General features: G+C 43.1%; 1 protein-coding gene across 2 annotated transcripts in view; it reads left to right on the top strand.

The window, feature by feature from the left end:
- LOC118778820 (neuron navigator 1-like) overlaps nt 1–19,444 on the top strand; it is an 84,951-nt gene extending 65,507 nt beyond the window's left edge. For both annotated transcript variants that reach the window (XM_036530565.1, XM_036530566.1), the window contains 21 exons: nt 75–229; nt 1,037–1,213; nt 1,891–1,943; nt 2,474–2,497; nt 3,303–3,380; nt 7,398–7,481; nt 7,863–7,974; nt 8,426–8,547; nt 10,861–11,045; nt 11,321–11,483; nt 12,010–12,196; nt 12,410–12,507; nt 12,891–12,986; nt 13,074–13,242; nt 15,739–15,974; nt 16,128–16,282; nt 16,396–16,467; nt 16,604–16,800; nt 17,153–17,271; nt 17,521–17,718; nt 18,043–19,444. In XM_036530565.1, coding sequence (XP_036386458.1) covers nt 75–229; nt 1,037–1,213; nt 1,891–1,943; nt 2,474–2,497; nt 3,303–3,380; nt 7,398–7,481; nt 7,863–7,974; nt 8,426–8,547; nt 10,861–11,045; nt 11,321–11,483; nt 12,010–12,196; nt 12,410–12,507; nt 12,891–12,986; nt 13,074–13,242; nt 15,739–15,974; nt 16,128–16,282; nt 16,396–16,467; nt 16,604–16,800; nt 17,153–17,271; nt 17,521–17,718; nt 18,043–18,138 — 2,776 coding nt within the window. In that variant the 3' untranslated portion in view covers nt 18,139–19,444. The remainder of the gene's footprint in view (nt 1–74; nt 230–1,036; nt 1,214–1,890; nt 1,944–2,473; nt 2,498–3,302; nt 3,381–7,397; nt 7,482–7,862; nt 7,975–8,425; nt 8,548–10,860; nt 11,046–11,320; nt 11,484–12,009; nt 12,197–12,409; nt 12,508–12,890; nt 12,987–13,073; nt 13,243–15,738; nt 15,975–16,127; nt 16,283–16,395; nt 16,468–16,603; nt 16,801–17,152; nt 17,272–17,520; nt 17,719–18,042) is intronic.
- The last annotated feature ends 500 nt before the right edge of the window (nt 19,445–19,944 follow it).

The following is a 19,944-nucleotide window of genomic DNA, read 5'->3' on the forward strand; positions in this document are numbered from 1 at the left end:
TTACCAAATCACTGATTCAGTGTTACAGTAGCATAACAGTAACGGCTCCACCTCCTGTCTTTGTCTTGCTCCAGCCGTTACGGTCAATCTGATGAGGAAGTTAAGGAAGGGAAGGAGAGGAGACACTCCCACACCATTGTCAGCCTGACAGAGTCAGAGAGCCCTCCACAACTGCCCTCGCCCACCTCTGTCTCGCTCTCTTCGGGCAAGGCCCCTCCCACCAATGTTGGTGAGTTCCCTACATTCTGAACTGTAATTCACATTACAATTCCTGTACTGAACACTGAGCATAGTAACATAGAGCAATGTAACGTATCTGCAGTAGTTATTCTGCATCCACAGTACCAGTCAAAAGTTTGGACACACCTGATGAAATGCACAAATGCTTGAAATTTGTTTCTTAGACAAATATAAATCATGTAGTTAATGCCTATTTATGAATTTATTTCGAAAAAAAAAATGTTTTTGGCTACTTTGAAGTCTCTAAAATAGATTTTTGATTTGTTTCTAACAGTTTTTGTGCTATTTCATAGTTTTGATGTCTTTACTGTTATTCTAAAATGTGGAAAATAGCAACAATAAAGAAAAGTGTGTCCAAGCATTTGAGTGGTACTGTATGTTTTTGACCTTGGTGGATCCTTATAAGATGTGATGTCCTTATACTATATACACTTATACTATATTTCTGTCATTCACTGTGGTGGAAGTAATATGACAAGTGAGACTGTGTCAAGTAGTTTGTTGTGGTAAGTTTGTTGTGGCAAATAAGTGGTTGCCGGTTCGATTACCCACTGGGGCACTGCTGCTGTACCCTTGGGCAAGGTACTTAACCCACAATTGCCTCAGTAAATATCCAGCTGTATAAATGGATAATATTGTAGAAAAAAAAAACACTGTAACTGATGTAAGTCACTCTGGACAAGACCATCTGCTAAATGCCAATAATGAAATAATAAAAGTAGTTGTATGTCTGCAGCTCTCAGAGCTGTGGAGCAGTGCAGGAGGTCTGTGTGACTCTCTCTCCTGTCTCCCGCAGTGGCCCCCACCCCTAATGGAGGCAGCGCTCCGCGGATCATGCGCTCCAACAGCATCCCCACCCACGACTCCGCCTTTGAGCTCTACGGCACCTCCCCTCTCGGCAGCAGCCTCTCGCTGGCCGACCGGCCAAAGAGCATGATTCGGTCCGGATCCTTCCGCGAGCCCGGGGATGACGGTGAGCGAGTGGGCTGCCCATCTGTCCTTGGGCCTCCCAGTCTGGGTCAGTCTAGGGTTAAGGGTTAACCTGCCGCCCTGCACGGCCAGCCCTGCACAGCTAAGGCCTTCTCAGTGTGCTAAATAAAGAAAGAAGGAAAGCATGTGTGTCTGCCAGTACCTCTTTTATTATGTCAATTCTTTTTGCTTGTTTTCTTGTGCTGCTCATTTGTTGCATCTCTGCTGTGCAGTGTGAGTCCTGTGTGTAGCTAATTGTGACCCCCCCTATAAAAAGATTCAAATGATTGACAGTATTATGAATCCATAGTCTCAAACAAGCCCGCAACACTTGAAGCAGCTGTCATTATTAAATGTTAATGAAGTCAACTTCAAATAAGTGCATATGCTCTTTACCATTGTATTGGTGTACAATTAAGCTGAGTATGCAAAAAAAAAACAAGTGTATGTAGTCAGTTGCTTTTATCCAGAGTGAAGTGATAGAGAATTGACTGCATGTTTCATTTTTTTGTGCCGGGGAGGGGCCTAGTTTTAAATGTATGAACAGTAAAAAAATGTGTCTATACTGGTTTGTGCACATTCTTATTCTTATGTAAAGAAATACACTCATGTCTTTTTTTTAATACTCTTATAAATCCATATTCTTTTCTCTCCATCTCTCTCTCTGTCTTCCTCTCTCAGTCCACGGCTCTGTCCTCTCTCTGGCATCCAGCGCTTCATCAAACTATTCCTCGGTGAGTAAAAACTGCATACTGCAGCAGAACTGAGTCCAGAAAGTTCAGCTCGCGTGCCCATGGGAAACATGGTCTTCAGTATGACTGCCAGCTCTGTCTGAATAGTGCAGCATCACAGAGGCATAACCTGGAATGCATACTGCCAGTCCAGTCTGTTCTTCAAAATGTTTTTCAATGTACAGCAGCAGAGGTAGTACCCGCACAGAATCTGATTTTCTTCAGTCATCAGGACATATTCCAGGCAGTTATACATTAACATTAAGTCATAAGACAGCCGTGAGGATTTGATTAACACAAGCGCACACGCTCACACGTAGGTCACATGCACATACACATACCCTCATACACTTTATTGGCCCTCCATTCCACCCTGAGCTTTTTGTTGAGGTTGATCCCAGTACAAACTGTCCCTCTGATAGTTCACAACTGTGGCCCCCACCTGTCCTCTCCAGTCACAGTCCCCCTCCCCCCACACCCCACCCCCTGCTGTAGCTTATTCTTCTGTCTCTCTGTCCCTCATGCTTTCCCAGGCTGAAGAGAGAATGCAGGGAGAGGTAAGTGTGTGCTTCCAACCCTCCTCCTCGCCACCCCCGGGTGGATCCTCTCATCCCTCCCTCCATCTCTATCCATCTCTCACTGCTGCGCTCCAAACCGACAGAGCCTCCATTGCACCAGGCACCAAACTGTCACTAATGCATCACATGCTGTCACTTCTAAAGCTCTTGCTCCTGGACAGTGGACAGTGACAGGCTGCTGCTGTAAAAGCTTTTTGAGTTCGACACATTCGCATTCCTGAGCCCCAGTCCATCACCTCCGCTCATTCACTCAATCCATGTGCTATGATGTACCCGTCATCTGAGGCAATGCATTTGCATTTTTTCTTACCATATGTTTTCCTGCACACTCAAGAAAAAAGGCCAAAACAAAAACCATTTGTCACTGTTGACTATTCTGAGGGCATGCAAGGTTATGCTGTAGTTAGCAGCTGTCACAGCTAAGCTAAAACATTTTTAGAAACTTTTTGGCAACAAAGATGACTTGACACCCCTAGTTGATTAATGTTATACCTCTAATGCAAATTTTGTTGAATATTAATGCTAATAATCTTATTAAAGGTGATTTGCGATGCACACCTTCTGCTACCAATGTATACAGTTGGGTTTTTTTTTTTAAGCAAGTAGATGAAGCACCTTTCTCAAGGTTACAACAGTGGTCTGCCACCTGGGATTCAAACATAGAGCCCTGAAGTCCAGTGATGTGTCCCCGCCAAATCCACAGGAACAAGAGACACCTTACTGGTTGGAAAAACCAGACCTTTCTCCCCTTGCTGTGATTAATCTGGCTCTTTCCTCTTTCCAGCAAATCCGTAAACTGAGATGGGAGCTGGAGACGTCCCAGGAGAAGGTGGCCAACCTGACCTCCCAACTGTCTGAAAATGTGGGTATCCCAGGGCAGCCCTCACTGTGGCCGCTGTGCCCACGCAGCTGTGGTCACACAGTGTCCCCCATAGCACTGATTCACCATCAGATAATCGGGTCCTAATTTCACCTCCATGCATGCTGTCTGAAACACGGAAAATTACATGGAATGTGGTTTATGGGCCCTGTCTGCCAACACGTGCTCCAGCTGTGTTCATGATGGCAGAGAACCTCCAGATGCACTCTACAAGATGTGAATGTTATTGCTGAGCAAGTCACAGGCACAATGTAGGATCAGGACTTAAAGAACTTAGTTTTTGTTTGCTCATAACTTGAAGATTTTTTTTTTATTTCTTTAGAGTCCAGTAGTATCTAGAACATATGTTTGTTACCCTAAATAGAAGCAGATCTGGTGTCTCTGGGAATAAATATGTGACACATGATAGGTGCTATGAAAACATACTGTGTGCAAGAACACTTATGGCCCATGCAGTGCCTTCCCCTGTCCTTAACTTGCCTGTCTTTCATGTGTGCCCACATTGCTCACACCCCCACAGGCTCCATGCAACCCATTGCCCCTGTCTTTCCCACAGTTTTGTTCCCTGAATGTAGAGTCACACAGCAGATAGGGATACAAAGATGCACGTTTTCAGTGTAAAACGAGACTATTATTGGCTCCAAAGCATCATTTCTGTGCTGCAGGGCAGTCATAGGAAGCATGTTGTTGAGGTTTGAAACTTCTGGGTTCTGAGGTGAGCACAGCTTCTGTAAAGATGATCTAAATCCAGTGCGGAATAGCAAAATCAATGAATGCTGCTTGGAGGATTAGTATTGTCTGAGAATAGAATACCTTTTTGTCTACATCAGTTTTTTATCTGTGTTTTAATTCATCCATTGACTTGTCCTGTATTTCCAGCATTTTATGTCTGTGTGTATGCAGTGTGTGTAACACGTTAGCAGTGTTATTATGAGCAATCAGTTTTAGGTAAATTTATTGATATGAGTTCCCTTATGTATGGGAAAGCTTTGCGATTGTTCTCAATGTAACTTCCTGTTATCTGCACAATTTTTATGAACAGAAATCCATCAGGTTTAACAGATCTCAGCTTTTTCAGTGAGATGAAATGGCATATTCTTTCAGTCAGTGATGTCTGAGTAGTGATTGAGACCCAGATCAGGAATGGTGACGGTGGTAATGTTACTGGATGAGCAGCTCCATCTTTCGCTTGTGTGCAATCACGGATCAATTGCAAAATATCTTTCACACAACATGGTTGCCACTTTGTGTACTTTGGGTTCTGATGGGTTGATCTGTGGGTCAGACCAGGTGAGAGGGTGGGGTTACGTTGTTGTTGACTGCAGAGAATTAATTTTATAACTGTATTAAATTACATTGCTTATATGCTTAGCAGGCACCCTTATCTAGGACAGCTTGCACAACTTACAATTATATGTGCATACAGCTGATCATTAATGGAATAAGTTCCGGTTAAACATCTTCCTCAGAAATGCAACAGCAGTGCTCCGTCATGGAATCAAACCTTCAACCACCTGGGCACAGCCCAGCTCCTTGAGCACCATACTGCCCTGCAGGCCCAAGCGTATCAGGCATATACGTATGTCCTCAGGTCACTGTTTTGTTTACCATTGGGTATCTCTCATATTACGGTAACCCGAGTTAAGGCCAACGTAAGGAGTCTGTAAGGCCTATATGTGTGAGTGCATGCACTCTTTACGATCAGCCATGAAGACATTTATATAATTCCTGTATTGGAGGAGGCACAAAGGAAAGGCCAAAGCTCCATGTGGTAGCACAGTTTTATGCTGACTGATTTGCACAATGCACCGAGCAAACATCACAGCGGTATCTCACCATTCTGGTACTCACAGAGCTTATCTATGTTATGTAGGCAGTCTAATGCTTATACCCACCAGTGCTGAGCACACTTAATCAAAAGCCGCTGTCCTGCTCATTATTATTGTTGTTGTTGTTATATGTTGTAATAATATATTATTGCTATTACTGATTTGCAGTTACCTCAGTCCAGGTTTATCTTCCTACCCATTATTCATGTATACAGAAAGATGTATTACATTTAAGTAATTAGTAACTAAGTTGTTCAGGTTAAGTTCCTTGCTCAAGGATACAGCTGCAACACCCTATCCAGGATTCAAATCTTCAGCCTTCCGGACATGAGTCAAAGTCCCCAACCGCTACAGCTAATGTACCTCGGTAGCTAATTGTTTTAGCTGACAGAGTAAATGGTATTTCGAATGGTCTGCGCTTTGGCAAAAGTAGACATTGTACATGCATACAGCATGTGTCAGTCCAGTGGGACGTACAGACAGCACTGCCCAGCTTAAACCATGCTGGGATGCCTCGGATAGCAAGGTCTGAGAGAAATGTCCAAGACATAACAGGAATGTCAGCCATTTCCGTGTCATAACAGCAGCATGTGGGCTATGGAGACCATCCCTAACCCTGATCAAAATGCTGTCTTGGGAGTGACAGCCAGCCACTGACAGAGCACCACAGGCAACCGCTGCTAATGCAGTACTTTCATTCCCAGCAGTCAAGGAGGATAAGTAGGGGGGCAGTTCACACGTGATCACATGTGATCAAACGAATATCGGACATTTTAGCCCAAGTGGTAGGATAACATCAGCATGCACAGGGAAAGGTGCTGTGTGAGAGTCTTAATCCTTTGTGTGCACGTGTGTGTGTGTGTGTGTGTGTGTTGCGGGGGGTGTTATATGAGACAGAGTGCGTGAATGTGAATGAGTGTGTGCGGGTATGTGTATATGAGAGCGTGTTTGTGTGTGGGTGTTGTCATGTGTGAGGTACACCATTGCTGTGTAAGGTCTGGTGAGCAGGGGAATTCTGTCCTGTGTGGGTGTGTGTGTGTGTGTTGCTGTGTTGTTTATTCACACTGTTTCTCTGAGATCTGTGTAAGAGCAGGCACTCTCCACTCCACAGCAGATACAGTGCGGCCTCTCCATTTCCTCCCTGGTGTTGTCCCCCATGCATTCCTCTGCTATGCCTTGGCTGCGCAGTATATTTACTGAAGCTCGCTTTCATTGAATAGGCTATATTAGGGGTCACTATAAAATACATCATGTTGCAATGTGTTTTTTCTTGTTTTGGAACTTGTTGGTTCCCACAGTATACTGTTAGGGAAAAAATCATATTTCACACTGCCAAGAACTGTTCCAACGTGCAGGAAGATATTGCACCAAACTATATGAGTTAATATTATGAAATTACCATATTTCTTGAGAATGTAATCTGTTTTCCCTCCGTGTAAGCATATCCCATAGGTATTAGTGGAAAGTATTAATTTAACACAGTAATTTGGATATAATTTGTGTCTCTCACTTTTTCCTGTCCAATAAATCTGTGAGTCTGAGCCAAAACAGTAAAGCCAGGATGGGGATTTCTGCCTTGGGCTTGGATTCAAACTATAACTTTATTTATTCAATGTGGAAACATGTAGTATATCTTCTTGACCAAAGGTTGACAAAGTCATATATTGTGTATGGCTTGTTTGAGTGATCACTGCATTCTTTAAAGCTAGAATTTCCTCAACTGTATTTGAAGGCATTAAAGGCATTCTTTTGCCTCTTACTTATGTAAATGGGGATATAAAAGATTGCTTCAATGCATAAGTTTTAGAATTTGAACTTATTGTGATCCTTATTTCAAAGGCATGATTTGATGATGTCAGTTCTACTGTGGGTGTAGCCTCTCTCTGCAGTAAAAAAATGGATACCAAGGCAAAAGGTGAAATGTGAAGCATAAAGTGGGCATAATTAGAACATAATTTATGTAATTAATCGAACAGTGTGAAATCTGAAATGGACCTGTCTCTATCAGGGCTGTTGGTGATGTTGTGAATATGCCTCCCTCCTTAACTTCACTGTCCCTTTCTCCCCTCTCCTTTCTGCAGTGTCCCAGCAGTCATTTGACATGCAGTAGTGTGTCCCTGTTTTTTCTCACTCTGTGACAGATCTTTGTCTTTCTTTTGATTATGCACAGGCCAACCTCGTAGCTGCATTTGAGCAGAGCCTGGCCCTCATGACGTCACGGCTGCAAACACTTTCTGTCAGTGCTGAGCAGAAGGTAGGCCTTACACAGACTGTTATGTCACAGGAGATTTGGCTGAAGCCTGTAAAACAAATGACTGTATGCGGTGCTTTGCTTCGAATGCAGCAAAAGTGCATTCATTTATTGTCACAAACTCTGTCTGGCAGCCAAATGACCTGGATTGAGAGGCTGATGGGTATTATCTAAACTTTGACAGTTAAGGAGATTTAGTCTCTGATGAAGAGAGTGATATTCAGTTCACTTTGCGGGGACACAATCCAGAAAGACTGCAAAAGACAGCCAATGGCACACCCTTTGCCTTGAGAGAAAATCACTGAGATGTCACAAAACAGCTGCACAGTCTTTGTAGATGATCACCAGATGTTGGTTGTGCACTGATCGGTATGGTCCTTGCAGGACACTGAGCTGTTGGATCTGAGAGAGACCATTGAGGTGCTGAAGGCCAAGAACACAGAGGCACAGGTCATCATCCAGGGAGCACTTAACAACCCTGACATTGCTCCCAAAGGTATGGGTGGGGTCTCATTCCTGCTCACTCCCACTTCCTGTGACCATGCGACTCATGATACACTAAATATGCAGGTGATGCGTAAGTTCCATTGAAAAACGATTTTCTGTTTGTGTTTCAAGTATTTGAAGCTTTAATACAGCATTGCTGCTTTGCCATGTTGGTCTTATGTGTTGCATCAGATCTGCGCACAGTAAAAAGCTTTGGCTGGACCAGACTAGTATGCTTGATCATTTTGCTGGACTGAAATTTCATCCAGACTTCTCCCAGAAAGATGAGAGGAATGCACTGATAGACCTGGTCTTCCAATCCAATACCGATGTGGATGCACACCTCCAATTTTCTCTCTCTCTCTCTCTCTCTCTCTCTCTCTCTCTCTCTCTCTCTCTCTCTCTCTCTCTCTCTCTCTCTCTCTCTATCTATCTATCTCTTTCTCCCTTTCTCCTTCCAGAGCTGCGGATTAAGCGTCAGAACTCCTCTGAGAGCATCGCGAGCCTCAACAGCATCACCAGCCACTCCAGTGTGGGCAGCTGCAAGGATGCTGATGCCAAGAAGAAGAAAAAGAAGAGCTGGGTAAGGGAGGATGCCACAATTCAAAACTGTCGAAGGGGGACATATTCCAAAAATCAACAATGCTACCGCTTACTTTTCATTTTTCATTAGTCTTCTGGTCATCCTGAAACGATAGGCGCCAGCATACTTGCTTGATTTTTGTGCATGTGCCTTTTTCAAGAGCTGAGTGCAAAACAGTAACACACGTGTTTGTAATCACATAACAGCTGGTTTCCCACAGCAGAGCAATCACTAATCACTGTTGGACATTGATAAATCAATTAAGTAAAAGTTAGAAATAACTAGCAAAGCATAACTAAAGAGTGTCATTGTAGGCATCATCAGAAACCATTTGAAATGGGTATCTGAATATTCCTACTAGCGTAGTCAGTTTCTAATAGGGGGGGCCAGGCAGAGTGTCTGCTTGTGATTGAAGATGTCATGCTGTGTAAACGTCTGTGCATATTCACTAACCTTGATGGTAAATGGATTAATTGATATGTACAGAACACACCTGTAAATAGAATTTAAGTGTCTATGTCAGTGCCACTCAGCCCTGGTCCTGGCTTTCTGATTACCTCATTATCCTACATGTAGATGTAAGTTTATCATCATCTTACATCTACAAATACATTTACATGGAATGCGTTAATATGTTTTCTCCACGGTTCTGAGGGTCTTAGTGGGTTAATGATGAAAGTCTGGTTTTATTTCATCCATTGAGGATCAGAGATGAGTAGCCATGGTCTTGATTGTTACAGTCAGGGGAGTGAATGTGTTATGAGTTGGGTTTCCACCCTTCAAAAATAGCAGCTCATGATGCTCACTCTACTGAACTCTTGTGTATAAAAATGTTTTTGGATAGTGGGATATGAAGGACACTGTTTATTTTATCTAAGACCCACTGTGGCATGAATGTACAGTCCTCTGTGTTCTGTGTCCACACTGTAAACGCTTTGTGTCTGTCTGTCTGTGTGTCCAAGAGATTTGGGCATTCCAAATCTGAGACTAAGTATGACTCTGGTCTTTCTCCCATGCTTGCTCGCTATTTATTTCAGGTGTGCGAGGTGAGTATCACCTTCTGCTAGCTCTGCTCCCCTCCCCAAATCCTGAACGCCCCTCTACTACCCCTGCCCCGATGAGTCATACTTTTAGATGTTTGGAAAAGCTACGTACAGTACCATCTTGTTCAATTATACTTCCTCTCATTCACTAATGTTATTCCACAATGACCACATTATATCAAGAATTTTTGAAAAGCCAGGACAGCACAGTACAGAGATATGTTGCTTGATACAGCATACTCATTATTTCCAGGATTGCTGTATTTTACTTCAAGTTTTACATTCTAAGGCTTCTGTCATGAGAAACTTGGTGATTGAAAGGAGAGCTGCCTTGTTGCAAGAGTCCTCACCATTCATCTTGAAAAACCAAACCTAACAGTAGGTTTTCATAAAGGTGTCACAAAGTCCTCCACTTAAAAAGTGTGCATTGTCATCTCAATCACTCTCTGTGTTATTTGCGTTGAGAAAAGCCATTGGGAAGTATGGCTGGGTATGCTGATTCCTGTCACAGACTTCCTCTTACGTTATAAAGACTGTTCAGTTTTTAACTTGGCGTGTCCCAGATATTCTCGCTGACAAGATTATGAGGTTCGGGCAAATGAATGTCTTAACGTTCTATGTTACATTTTTGTAAATTAGTTCATCAGAATGTCCTTTGTGTAGTCTTGTTGCTGTACAAGAAGTTAAACATCTGAAATTCTAGCGTATTAATATGTATGTAAAGGGAGCACAAAACAGTGCAGTGATTTAGGATTTACAACTTTAACACTTGGTATGTCAAAACTGCACTTTCTGCAGACAGATTCTTTCTTACCTACGCTGACATTTCTAGCATGCAACAAAATGTTTTTGATGTCCCAGAAGGTCCCCCTAAATTAAATGTTTGTTTCTTTGCATGGATCAATTGAATCTTTACACACTAAAATATTCTTCAAGATTGACCAATGTCTTCCCCCCTATAATTTAGGTCTGCGTCTGTTAATATTCTAAAAGAGAATGTTAGTAGTTTGATTATAGGTGTGGTGCTTGGCAGTATCTTAGTTCACTTCTTAAAAAGACATATAGCAGAGAATAATATACAAAATAGTTGAACAATTTTTTTTTTGTTAACTCAGGTTTATAAAAAAATCTTCTTGTCTGCTACAGTGGATCTGCTCAACCTGTGTATTTAGAGCAGTTCCCGCAGGACATAGTGCCTGGGTCCTCAGCATGGCTCCTCCCAAAGGGCACACACTTCTCTGCTCTTACTCTTTATCTTCTCTCTCTTCAGTTGAGGAGTTCGTTCAACAAGGCCTTCAGCATTAAGAAGGGTCCAAAGTCAGCCAACTCATACTCGGACATTGAGGAGATCGCTACACCCGACTCCTCTGCCCCCTCCTCCCCCAAACTGCCCCACGAAGGAGGGGAAAACCCTCCCTCATCCCTCAGGTCCTCCACCTCCGTCGCCTCTGCTTTGTAAGTGCACCCTGCCCCTTGGGCTATGGACAGGTGGCGATGGGAGAGTGAGGTTTCACAAACCCAAAAAATGGAGTTACCATATGTTATCAGTGACTCACTGATTTGAGCCAATTTTTGAGAGCATATTTTTCTGATTGGCTGTAACCAGTGTGAGTGATTGACGCCATATGGTAGGTGCACTCAGTATGGAGTACACTAACCCTCACTCTCTCATCGTTATGTACTTCATCAGACTGGGAAGACTGGGCTGACCATTCTGAACTGTTCTGTAGGATTTTCGAGGGCAATGAGGAGCCAGAGAGTGACGAGAAGGTGGTGTCAGACCTGCGTTCCGAACTGTGGGAGAAGGAGAGGAAGCTGACAGACATCCGGTTGGAGGCCCTGAGCTCCGCCCACCAGTTGGAGCAGCTTCAGGAAGCCATGAACAACATGCAGGTGTGTTACCCTCAGCCATGTGTACTGATTATAGATCAGTGTCCAATGCTTACACAGAATTGCTGAGATTTTGATTGGTTAGGTTGTTGAGAGTTGAAAGCAACTGCTATGATGGGGCCCACTGTTGTTTCTGATTTTTATGAGGATAAAGCCCCCAAACCCTCTCTGTCTCTTTGGACTAAAGTGGAAGGACATGTGTGTGGGTTATCTAGAAGAAAGAGCAGCAAATTTTCCTCAGGGATGCTGCATGCCTGTATTGTCTGAAACTGCCTCTTAGTTTAATAATTTACTAATGAAGAAATGTAGTTACTTTTGCATAGTAGTTTAATTTAGTCACTCTTATGTCTCAAGATCTGCCAACAAAATCACTGTTTGCACCAGCCCTCTCTTGTGTGGGGACAAACTGCAAGTTAGTTTGGGATCATTTTCAAAAATTAACTGTGAATTCTCCATCCTCCACTTCTTCACAGATTGATTGAGTATAAGCTTGTGACTTGTTGCAGTAACTCCTTCCATCCCTCCACAGATGACTGTGGAGAACCTGAAAGCAGAGAATGATCAGCTGAAGACCGGTGCCCCCACCCCTGGCCCTCCCACCTCCAGCTCCCAGCCACCAGGGCTGACACCATCGCTGGCGTCATCACCACGGCTGTCAGCAGCCATGTCCCTCACCAAGTCTTTCACTCTGAGTCTCAGCGAGGGCAAGGACCCAGGTGAGGCATAGCCGCCGTCCTGTCCCACAGAGCTAACCTGATTTTCAACACCGTCTGTCAATGTGGGCATAGGGAGGAAGTCAAGATTTCCGCAAAGGAGTTAGCATTTCTCTTTAGCTCCATATTGTCCTTTGTATCACATGTGATATTTATGGAGTGATTAACAGCGTTATTTTTATGATGCACAAAAATCCCTGTCTTCGTCTATTGCAGATGTCACCCCAATAGACTCTGTGAGCCTGCCCGTCCGCAAAGATGATGTCCGTCTCCGAGTGGTGGTCCGCTTACCTGACCAACGGGTTTTCAAAGATGTGAGTGCCCCACTTTGTCTTAATCATATCATGGACAGCTATTACAACTACAAACTCCAAATATAGTAACACATTTTTATGTTTTAAATTTAGAGTAACAAGCATTCTATTTTCTCACCATTTGCAATCATACAGCTTTGCGTGCTGATGTTTCTTAGTACCTAAGGAATACACATAGTGTGGTAGGGTGATCTCACCTGTTTTTTGTGTAAAATTCAGGTGAGGAAACTGAGCACTTACTTACTACATTCCTGCTGTAGTTTCTCATGTGATTCCTGCTTTGAATCAGTGTGTGATCTGCTCTGACTCCTGATTCCTGATTGGGTTCTTGATTGACTCTGACCCCTTATGTGATTCCTGCTCTGATGCCTGGCTTGTTGAAGGAGGTGAAACAGCTAGAGTTCTTCATTGGATGGGTGTGGATCAATCCAAGAACAGACTGGGTGGGGCTGGACACAGCTATCACCCAGGATTTCAAGGTATGTTTTTGTGCCTAACATAATGAGGGCTTGTCTCTGTGTCCAGTACACATAGATGACTGAAACAAGCACTTTTCTCATCGGTAGGATTATATAGCCAAGGTGGATCCCACCTCAAGCCTGGGACTATCCACAGAATCCATCTACTGTTACCACATCAACCACATCAAGAGGGTGCTGGGGGGTGAGGCCCCTGAAACCATGCCCTCCCGCTGCACGGGCAAGAGCCCCTGCTCTATCGCCGTGGCCCTGAAAGGTAGGTCACACATCAGATCAGGGATTATGAGACTCCAGACTCACCTTGCCTGTGTGTGGGGCCCCAATAGGTATTTGGTGTGATATATGGATTCATGCTTCTTCAACTTTATCTTCTCTTTTTGGTGAGAAGTTCCTAGATGGTCATAGGTGGTTTGAATAGTAATGAAAAATTAGCACGTAACTGACCCATCCATGGGGCCATGCCCCTCTGGTAAGTTGTGTAAGGTTATTCAAACTTTTTCAGAGAAGATGTATTGGAGAAAGACATATTGTGAATGCAGCTTCTGTCTTTTTTCCTCTTTTGTCTTTGTGATTTTTCTTAGAAATATGCCAAATAATGTTCTTCTTATATTCAAAAATATAAGTGAAATGAGGTGGTGCAACAGAAATTAAAGTACAGAGATAGCTAACACGAGCTAAGTAACTGTAGTTTGCCTGACTACGGTAGCAGGCTGCGTTTTGGTGAAAATTTTGACTTTAATTAAACTCCAATGCATTATGTCATTGCTGTTCTCACCTTTACACCATTACTACACCCTTTCCTACATGCCTACACCATTACTGGGGCTCATTTCGAGAGAGTTGTTAACTGTAAAGCATAAATGTTATAAGGGAGTAGCTAAGTGTGAGAAAATGTGGAGGGACTACAGAAGGTATTCAAATAGCGTAAGTGACACCTTGTCACCATCACCACTTTTCACTTTCAATTACCAAGGATGGGTTGATTTCCTCAAAATTAGAAAACTATTTCAGTTGAATTTATTTTACCACTCCTTCTATAGCCATAGATTTTGTAACAATAGTGACAATATTTTGTCATCTTTACTATATTACTTACTGTGAATTTTTTTGTTATAAAGCTCCACTGTTTCTCACTGTCTTTCCATTCATTTCCCCAGTACATGCTCAATACAGGTTCGCAATGTCTACTTTATGTACTGAAAAGAAATCTGAAGTTTTTGTCAGGAAAAAATAGGAAATTTATATTTATAATTATTCTAATATAATGTGTATTATTTTGAATGGCATCTACAATTAATTATATAAAAATACATTTGCAATCACAAAATACTGTACTAGCCTACCATTCCCAGCATTTAATTTTGGCTGTGTAGGGTTATAATGTGCTGGCACAGCAGAGTATGCGCAAAACATGATTTTGACTGAGAATCTTTGTGTAATGGTGGTCAAATTTTGTGATAAAATAATAAATCCCCCTTTAGATTGTGTAATTCAGAGTGGTTTGTGTAGTTCAGCAGAGAAACTTATGAATCTCCAAGGCGGTAACCTAGTATAATTTCTCCAGTGCGATGAATCACTTTTGAACATTCTAATTTAGCTTACATCAAAACATATCATGGCTGACAGCTGTGTCAAACAACCTATTATTGATTCCAGCTATTACAAGAGACCTTGGATATTGGTTTGTATATAGTAATCATATTTGCAAAAGAAACTAGTTGTAACCTGAAAATGAATTTGGTGCAAAGTCTCAACCAGTCAAGGGTGTGCTTAGTACTCTTTCCATTTCCAGCTTGCTTGGTGAGAGGGCAATACAGGAGTGAAGGTGGCCTGGCCAGGAATAGCAGAGTGCTGGAGGCAGCCTTAGAAGAGTGATATTCCTGATACTTGAATGTCAGCCAATGCCCAGATGGTCAGCGTCTCAGACAGTGGACAGAAATGTGCCCAGAGCCCCCAAACTCAGGTCTTGGGGATGAAATGTCACACCGGCAGAGGCATGGGCTCCCCACTGAGGGTCTGTGTCTATTTTTAGACCAGACTGTCTGCACTCCAGTTTGTTTATGAGTGTCATGTGATACAGCAAAGCAGTGTGGAACAAACTGAGCAACGCAGCCACATAGCCTTTGCAGCTCCTACTGTGATGCTTGCCGCTTCTTGGAGCGTTTATCTGATATGGAGTGTCAGCTAATTACCACTGAATGTTATGTGTAAACACCCAGAAGGTTCTGCTTTTCATCTGCGGCTTCCGTCACAATAAAGATATCATGTGGATGTAGTTTTATGGGTTTGAGTAATGGCCCAGTGACAGGCTGGACTCATACATGGGAGAAGTCAAAAGCAGATGCACCCAGCTGTTTCACCTCATGGGGATAGGGATGAGTTTTCACCCTTTGAGATGCCTAGGCTTGAACCAGGCCTCATTATCATGATGTCTCACAGATGTTAAATGTAGTATCTGCAGGTGAGATGCAGGTGTATCTGTGGGGGCAGTAGTATAGCATAGTGATGAGGAGCTGGGTTCATAACCGAAAGGTTGCTGGCTCAATTCCCTCCTGGGGCACTGCTGTTGTACCCTTGGGCAAGGTACTTATCCCAGAATTGCCTCAGTAAATGTTCAGCTGTATAAATGGATAACATGTAACAGTTATAACCTATGTAAGTTGCTCTGGATAAGAGCGCCTGCTAAATGACAATAATGTAATGCAATGTAATGTGAAGAGGTCATGGCCTAATGCATTGTGCCTGTGTCCAGGCCTGAGGGAGAAGTGTGTGGACAGCCTGGTGTTTGAGACACTCATTCCGAAGCCCATGATGCAGCACTACATCAGCCTGCTGCTTAAGCACCGCCGGCTTGTCCTCACGGGTCCCAGTGGCACGGGCAAGACCTACCTCACCTCCCGGCTGGCCGAATACCTGGTGGAGCGTAGCGGCCGTGAGGTCACCCCGGGAGTGGCCATCACTTACAACATGCACCGCCAGTCCTGTAAGGTGAGGGTTGCAAATTTTACTAATGCAAAGGCCACATATAGCCACGTGATATCTAGCTGAGGTGGCACTAGCTGGCTTTAACCGTTGCATGACTCTCTGAGTGCAAATTACTTGCCACCAATTTTGTTTTTTTGTTTTTGTTCCTTTTTTTAGGATCTTCAGCTGTACTTGTCTAACCTGGCCAATCAGATTGATCGAGAGACCAGCACAGGAGACATACCATTGGTTATCATATTGGATGACCTTAGTGATGCGGCAGCCATCAGCGAGCTAGTCAACGGTGCCCTGACCTGCAAGTATCACAAATGGTGAGCTGAGTTGGTGCTGGTACCAGCTTCAAAAGTCATTCGGGTTCATGTTGTACATCTTCATATATCCTGCTGGCTTCATCAGTAAAATTGTCTTTTTTATCTCCTGCTAGTCCTTATATAATTGGAACAACCAACCAGCCTGTGAAGATGACTCCCAACCATGGCCTGCACCTCAGCTTCAGGTGAGAGCCTGGCACCGTGCTGCACAATATCCAAGTTCAAACTACAGTGAAGCAGGAGTTTCAGGTTTCCTCTTTGTTATACTAATGTTCACAGGTATCTTGTGTTTCATTTTCCTGTCCTTTACCCCAACCCCAGGATGGTGACCTTTTCCAACAATGTGGAACCTGCCAACGGCTTTCTGGTGCGCTACCTGCACAGGAAGCTAATGGAGGCAGAGAAGGAGGGTAGCACAAGCAACGAAGAGCTGCTGAGGGTGCTGGACTGGGTGCCTAAGCTCTGGTACCATCTACACACCTTCCTGGAGAAGCACAGTACCTCGGACTTCCTCATTGGTATTCTACCTTTGTTATTGGGAGAAGGGGAAAGCTTTGTGGGAACACCCAGTAGTGTGAGTGTGTGTATGTGTGTTTGTATGTAAGTGCAAGTGTGTGTGTGGGTAGAAATCAGGATTGAAGATTGTTCTTGTTTTGATCTAAGTTAAGATCATACCTGTTCAGGTTGTCTAGAATTGGCAATTTTGATCAAAAGAGAGCTTTTGCTGGTACTATCATGAAACATTTCCCATCCTTGTTGAAGAGATTAACAAGGGTTTGTTTAATGTATTGAAGGAAGGAGGATGATTGGCAATGCTCTGGTGCTCCCCAGTAACCACTTGTATGTGTGTGTGTGCGTGTGTGGGTGTAGGGCCCTGCTTCTTCCTGTCCTGCCCAGTCACCGTGGAGGAGTTCCGTTCCTGGTTCATAGACCTGTGGAACCACTCTATCATCCCCTACTTGCAGGAGGGTGCCAAGGATGGCATAAAGGTAGGTCACATCAGACACCTTGTCGAGGAGTGTTACACAGGACACGTGTTGGTGTGTGTGAACAGTGTGTGAACCAGCTGATTTGGACAGCCAGCTAGACGAGGCGAGAGTATGCCCTTTTTGGGGGGCTTGCTGTTTGAGGTGGGAGCATCTAGGCATGCTGAATGCCTATTGAAAAAGATGGGAACATGTAAGTGCGGAGGTCCTTTGGGGTGCAGTAACCCGAGGCTCTGACCTGCTGCACCGCAGGTCCACGGTCAGAAGGCAGCATGGGAGGACCCAGTGGAGTGGGTTAGGGGCACTCTGCCCTGGCCCTCTGCTCAGCAAGACCAGGCCAAGCTCTACCACCTGCCCCCTCCCAGCATGGGCCCTGGCAGCCCGGGACAACCTAGTGAGGAGAGGCCCGCTAAGGAGACTCCACCCAGCTCCATGGAGTCTGACCCACTTGTAAGTCCCTGCTATAACCCAAACTACTTGTGTGGGGATAGTTTTTTTAACCAGTGACCTGTAATGTAATCCATAACAATTTATGTGTGTTTTATTTGGTTAAAAAAGATCTCCCTTTACATCTCCCCAGAGCTGCCTATCAGATAATTGCATGCTCAGTTGTACTCCACAGTATGCTGCTGGTTCCATTTTAACTCCACTGACTTCACATACTCCTGTGTGGTGTATGGTATGGCCATTTGCATGATGTTACTCTCTCACTGTTTCACTCTATGTTTTTTTCATTTGTTCTGTCTCTCCCATCCTCCTCCTTCTCCTTCACAGATGGCTATGCTGTTGAAGCTGCAGGAGGCAGCCAATTACATTGAATCTCCTGACAGAGAAACAGTGGTGGACCCCAATCTCAAGCCTACCCTTTGAGCTCCATAAGCAACTGAGCACTTTGGATCTATTGAAATACTATTTATGAATCTTTCAGTTTTGGGGTTTGAAGTGTGGTATTATGTGGTTTTTGTAGAGACAAGAGCTTATATAGTTTGAGCTGTACCTCAAAAAGGTACTGTTTAAAAGAAACTACACCTATAAATTCAAAGGTACAACAACAAAATATTTTTACTATCATCTCTAATTATTTAATCTACAGATGCATGGCTATCATGGCAACAGATTTAAAACTAATAAACTTCATTTTTTGTTAGTTTTATTCATTTTCTTAAGAAATATTTCATCAGAAATCATATTTGCATAATGACACTTAATTCAGTAATTAGGAAACCAGTTCTGCTCCACTGCTACCCTGAATACCACTCAAGGAAACAGGTACTCCGTGGTGAAGAGACAGTATTTGTACATCTTATTAGCTGTCACAGCTTGTAGGTGGAGACAACAGCACAGAAATGACAAAAGCACATTCTTGTTTATTGTAAGGGCAAATTTGATTGCCACGTTCCCATGACTTGCCAACTATAATGTGATTACCTGAGTGGCTATGGTCAATTTTATCTGATGTGTCTAAGATCTAGATTGATTGTGCTTTCAATTGTGTGAATAAGTCAGCAGGAGTATAAACAGCATATGTTATATTGCAGGCTTCTGAGCGATGGTGTGACGATGTGTTCTTTACACTTGTCTTGTGTGGTCCAGTAGTCTGAACTGTAAAGCCCAAACATATGCAATTTTGAATTAATGCACGTTATGACACCTGGTGCTTAGACAAACGCCTTAATATTTCATGAGGTTTAATGACATCAAAATGCTATGCTGTTATTATCTGAGGCATAATCTATCAGCTATGGAGTTCATATTGCCTGCAGTTTGCAGGATGATATGGAAGAAACTAGTAATTAGTTTTGACTTGCTGTTCTCATTGTTAAAAACTTACCTGATTTCAGCCTAGATGCACTTTAACTAAGTTTCTGTCCATTCTATTTTTTAGCCTTTGTTTTGTTGATAAGTTAATCTGGCAGGATATGAGAGCTACATTCACAGACAGACTTGAAAAAGTCTGTTAACAAAAAGGACTGTTCATTCCCTCACCCTGTAGGGGGCAATATACAAGCCTTCACCTGCAGATGTTGTTCTCAGCTTTTCTGTGGTCATAGTATTAATTCTCACTAGTTGATGCAATATACCATTGTCTGTGAACTCACTTCTCCTCACCAATGGTACATAGCACAGCTAATAAAAATACACGTTTCTACTAATTCCAAAGGTTTAATTGTAAACTCCGGACATCTCTTGTGCTTTTTTGTTACCATTTTGTTACCATTTTTTACCATCAATTGAAGAGAACAAACTCAGTGATTTATATTATAATAGATGCAGATTCTCTCAAATTTAGGTAATTTAAAAAGTAACATTTTAAGAGTGCTTCTTATCTGAATGGCCTGAGATTACATTAGACTTTACTGAGGCACACAAATGGAAATTGTCCGAGTGCTGAGTGGTATCAGATGTAGGATGGTGCATTGTCAAAGTTTTAATTCATTGACTGAAGTATAGCAGATGCTATACTGACTGTTGACCATGAAAGTGAACTTCAGCACTTGCATTCCTGTGTTTAAATACTGGCTCACCCTCTTAACAGTGACTGATTTCAAGGTGCAAATATCTTTGTATGCTGAACCAAATAATTGAGCTGTATTCTTGGGTTGTTGCTGAGTAGGTAGGAGACAGAGTAAGGCAGTTGAAAGGAATGTAAATACCTGCTCTTGTGCAATGCCTTCA

Source organism: Megalops cyprinoides, chromosome 6 (assembly GCF_013368585.1).
Source record: "Megalops cyprinoides isolate fMegCyp1 chromosome 6, fMegCyp1.pri, whole genome shotgun sequence".
Classification (NCBI taxonomy): domain Eukaryota; kingdom Metazoa; phylum Chordata; class Actinopteri; order Elopiformes; family Megalopidae; genus Megalops; species Megalops cyprinoides.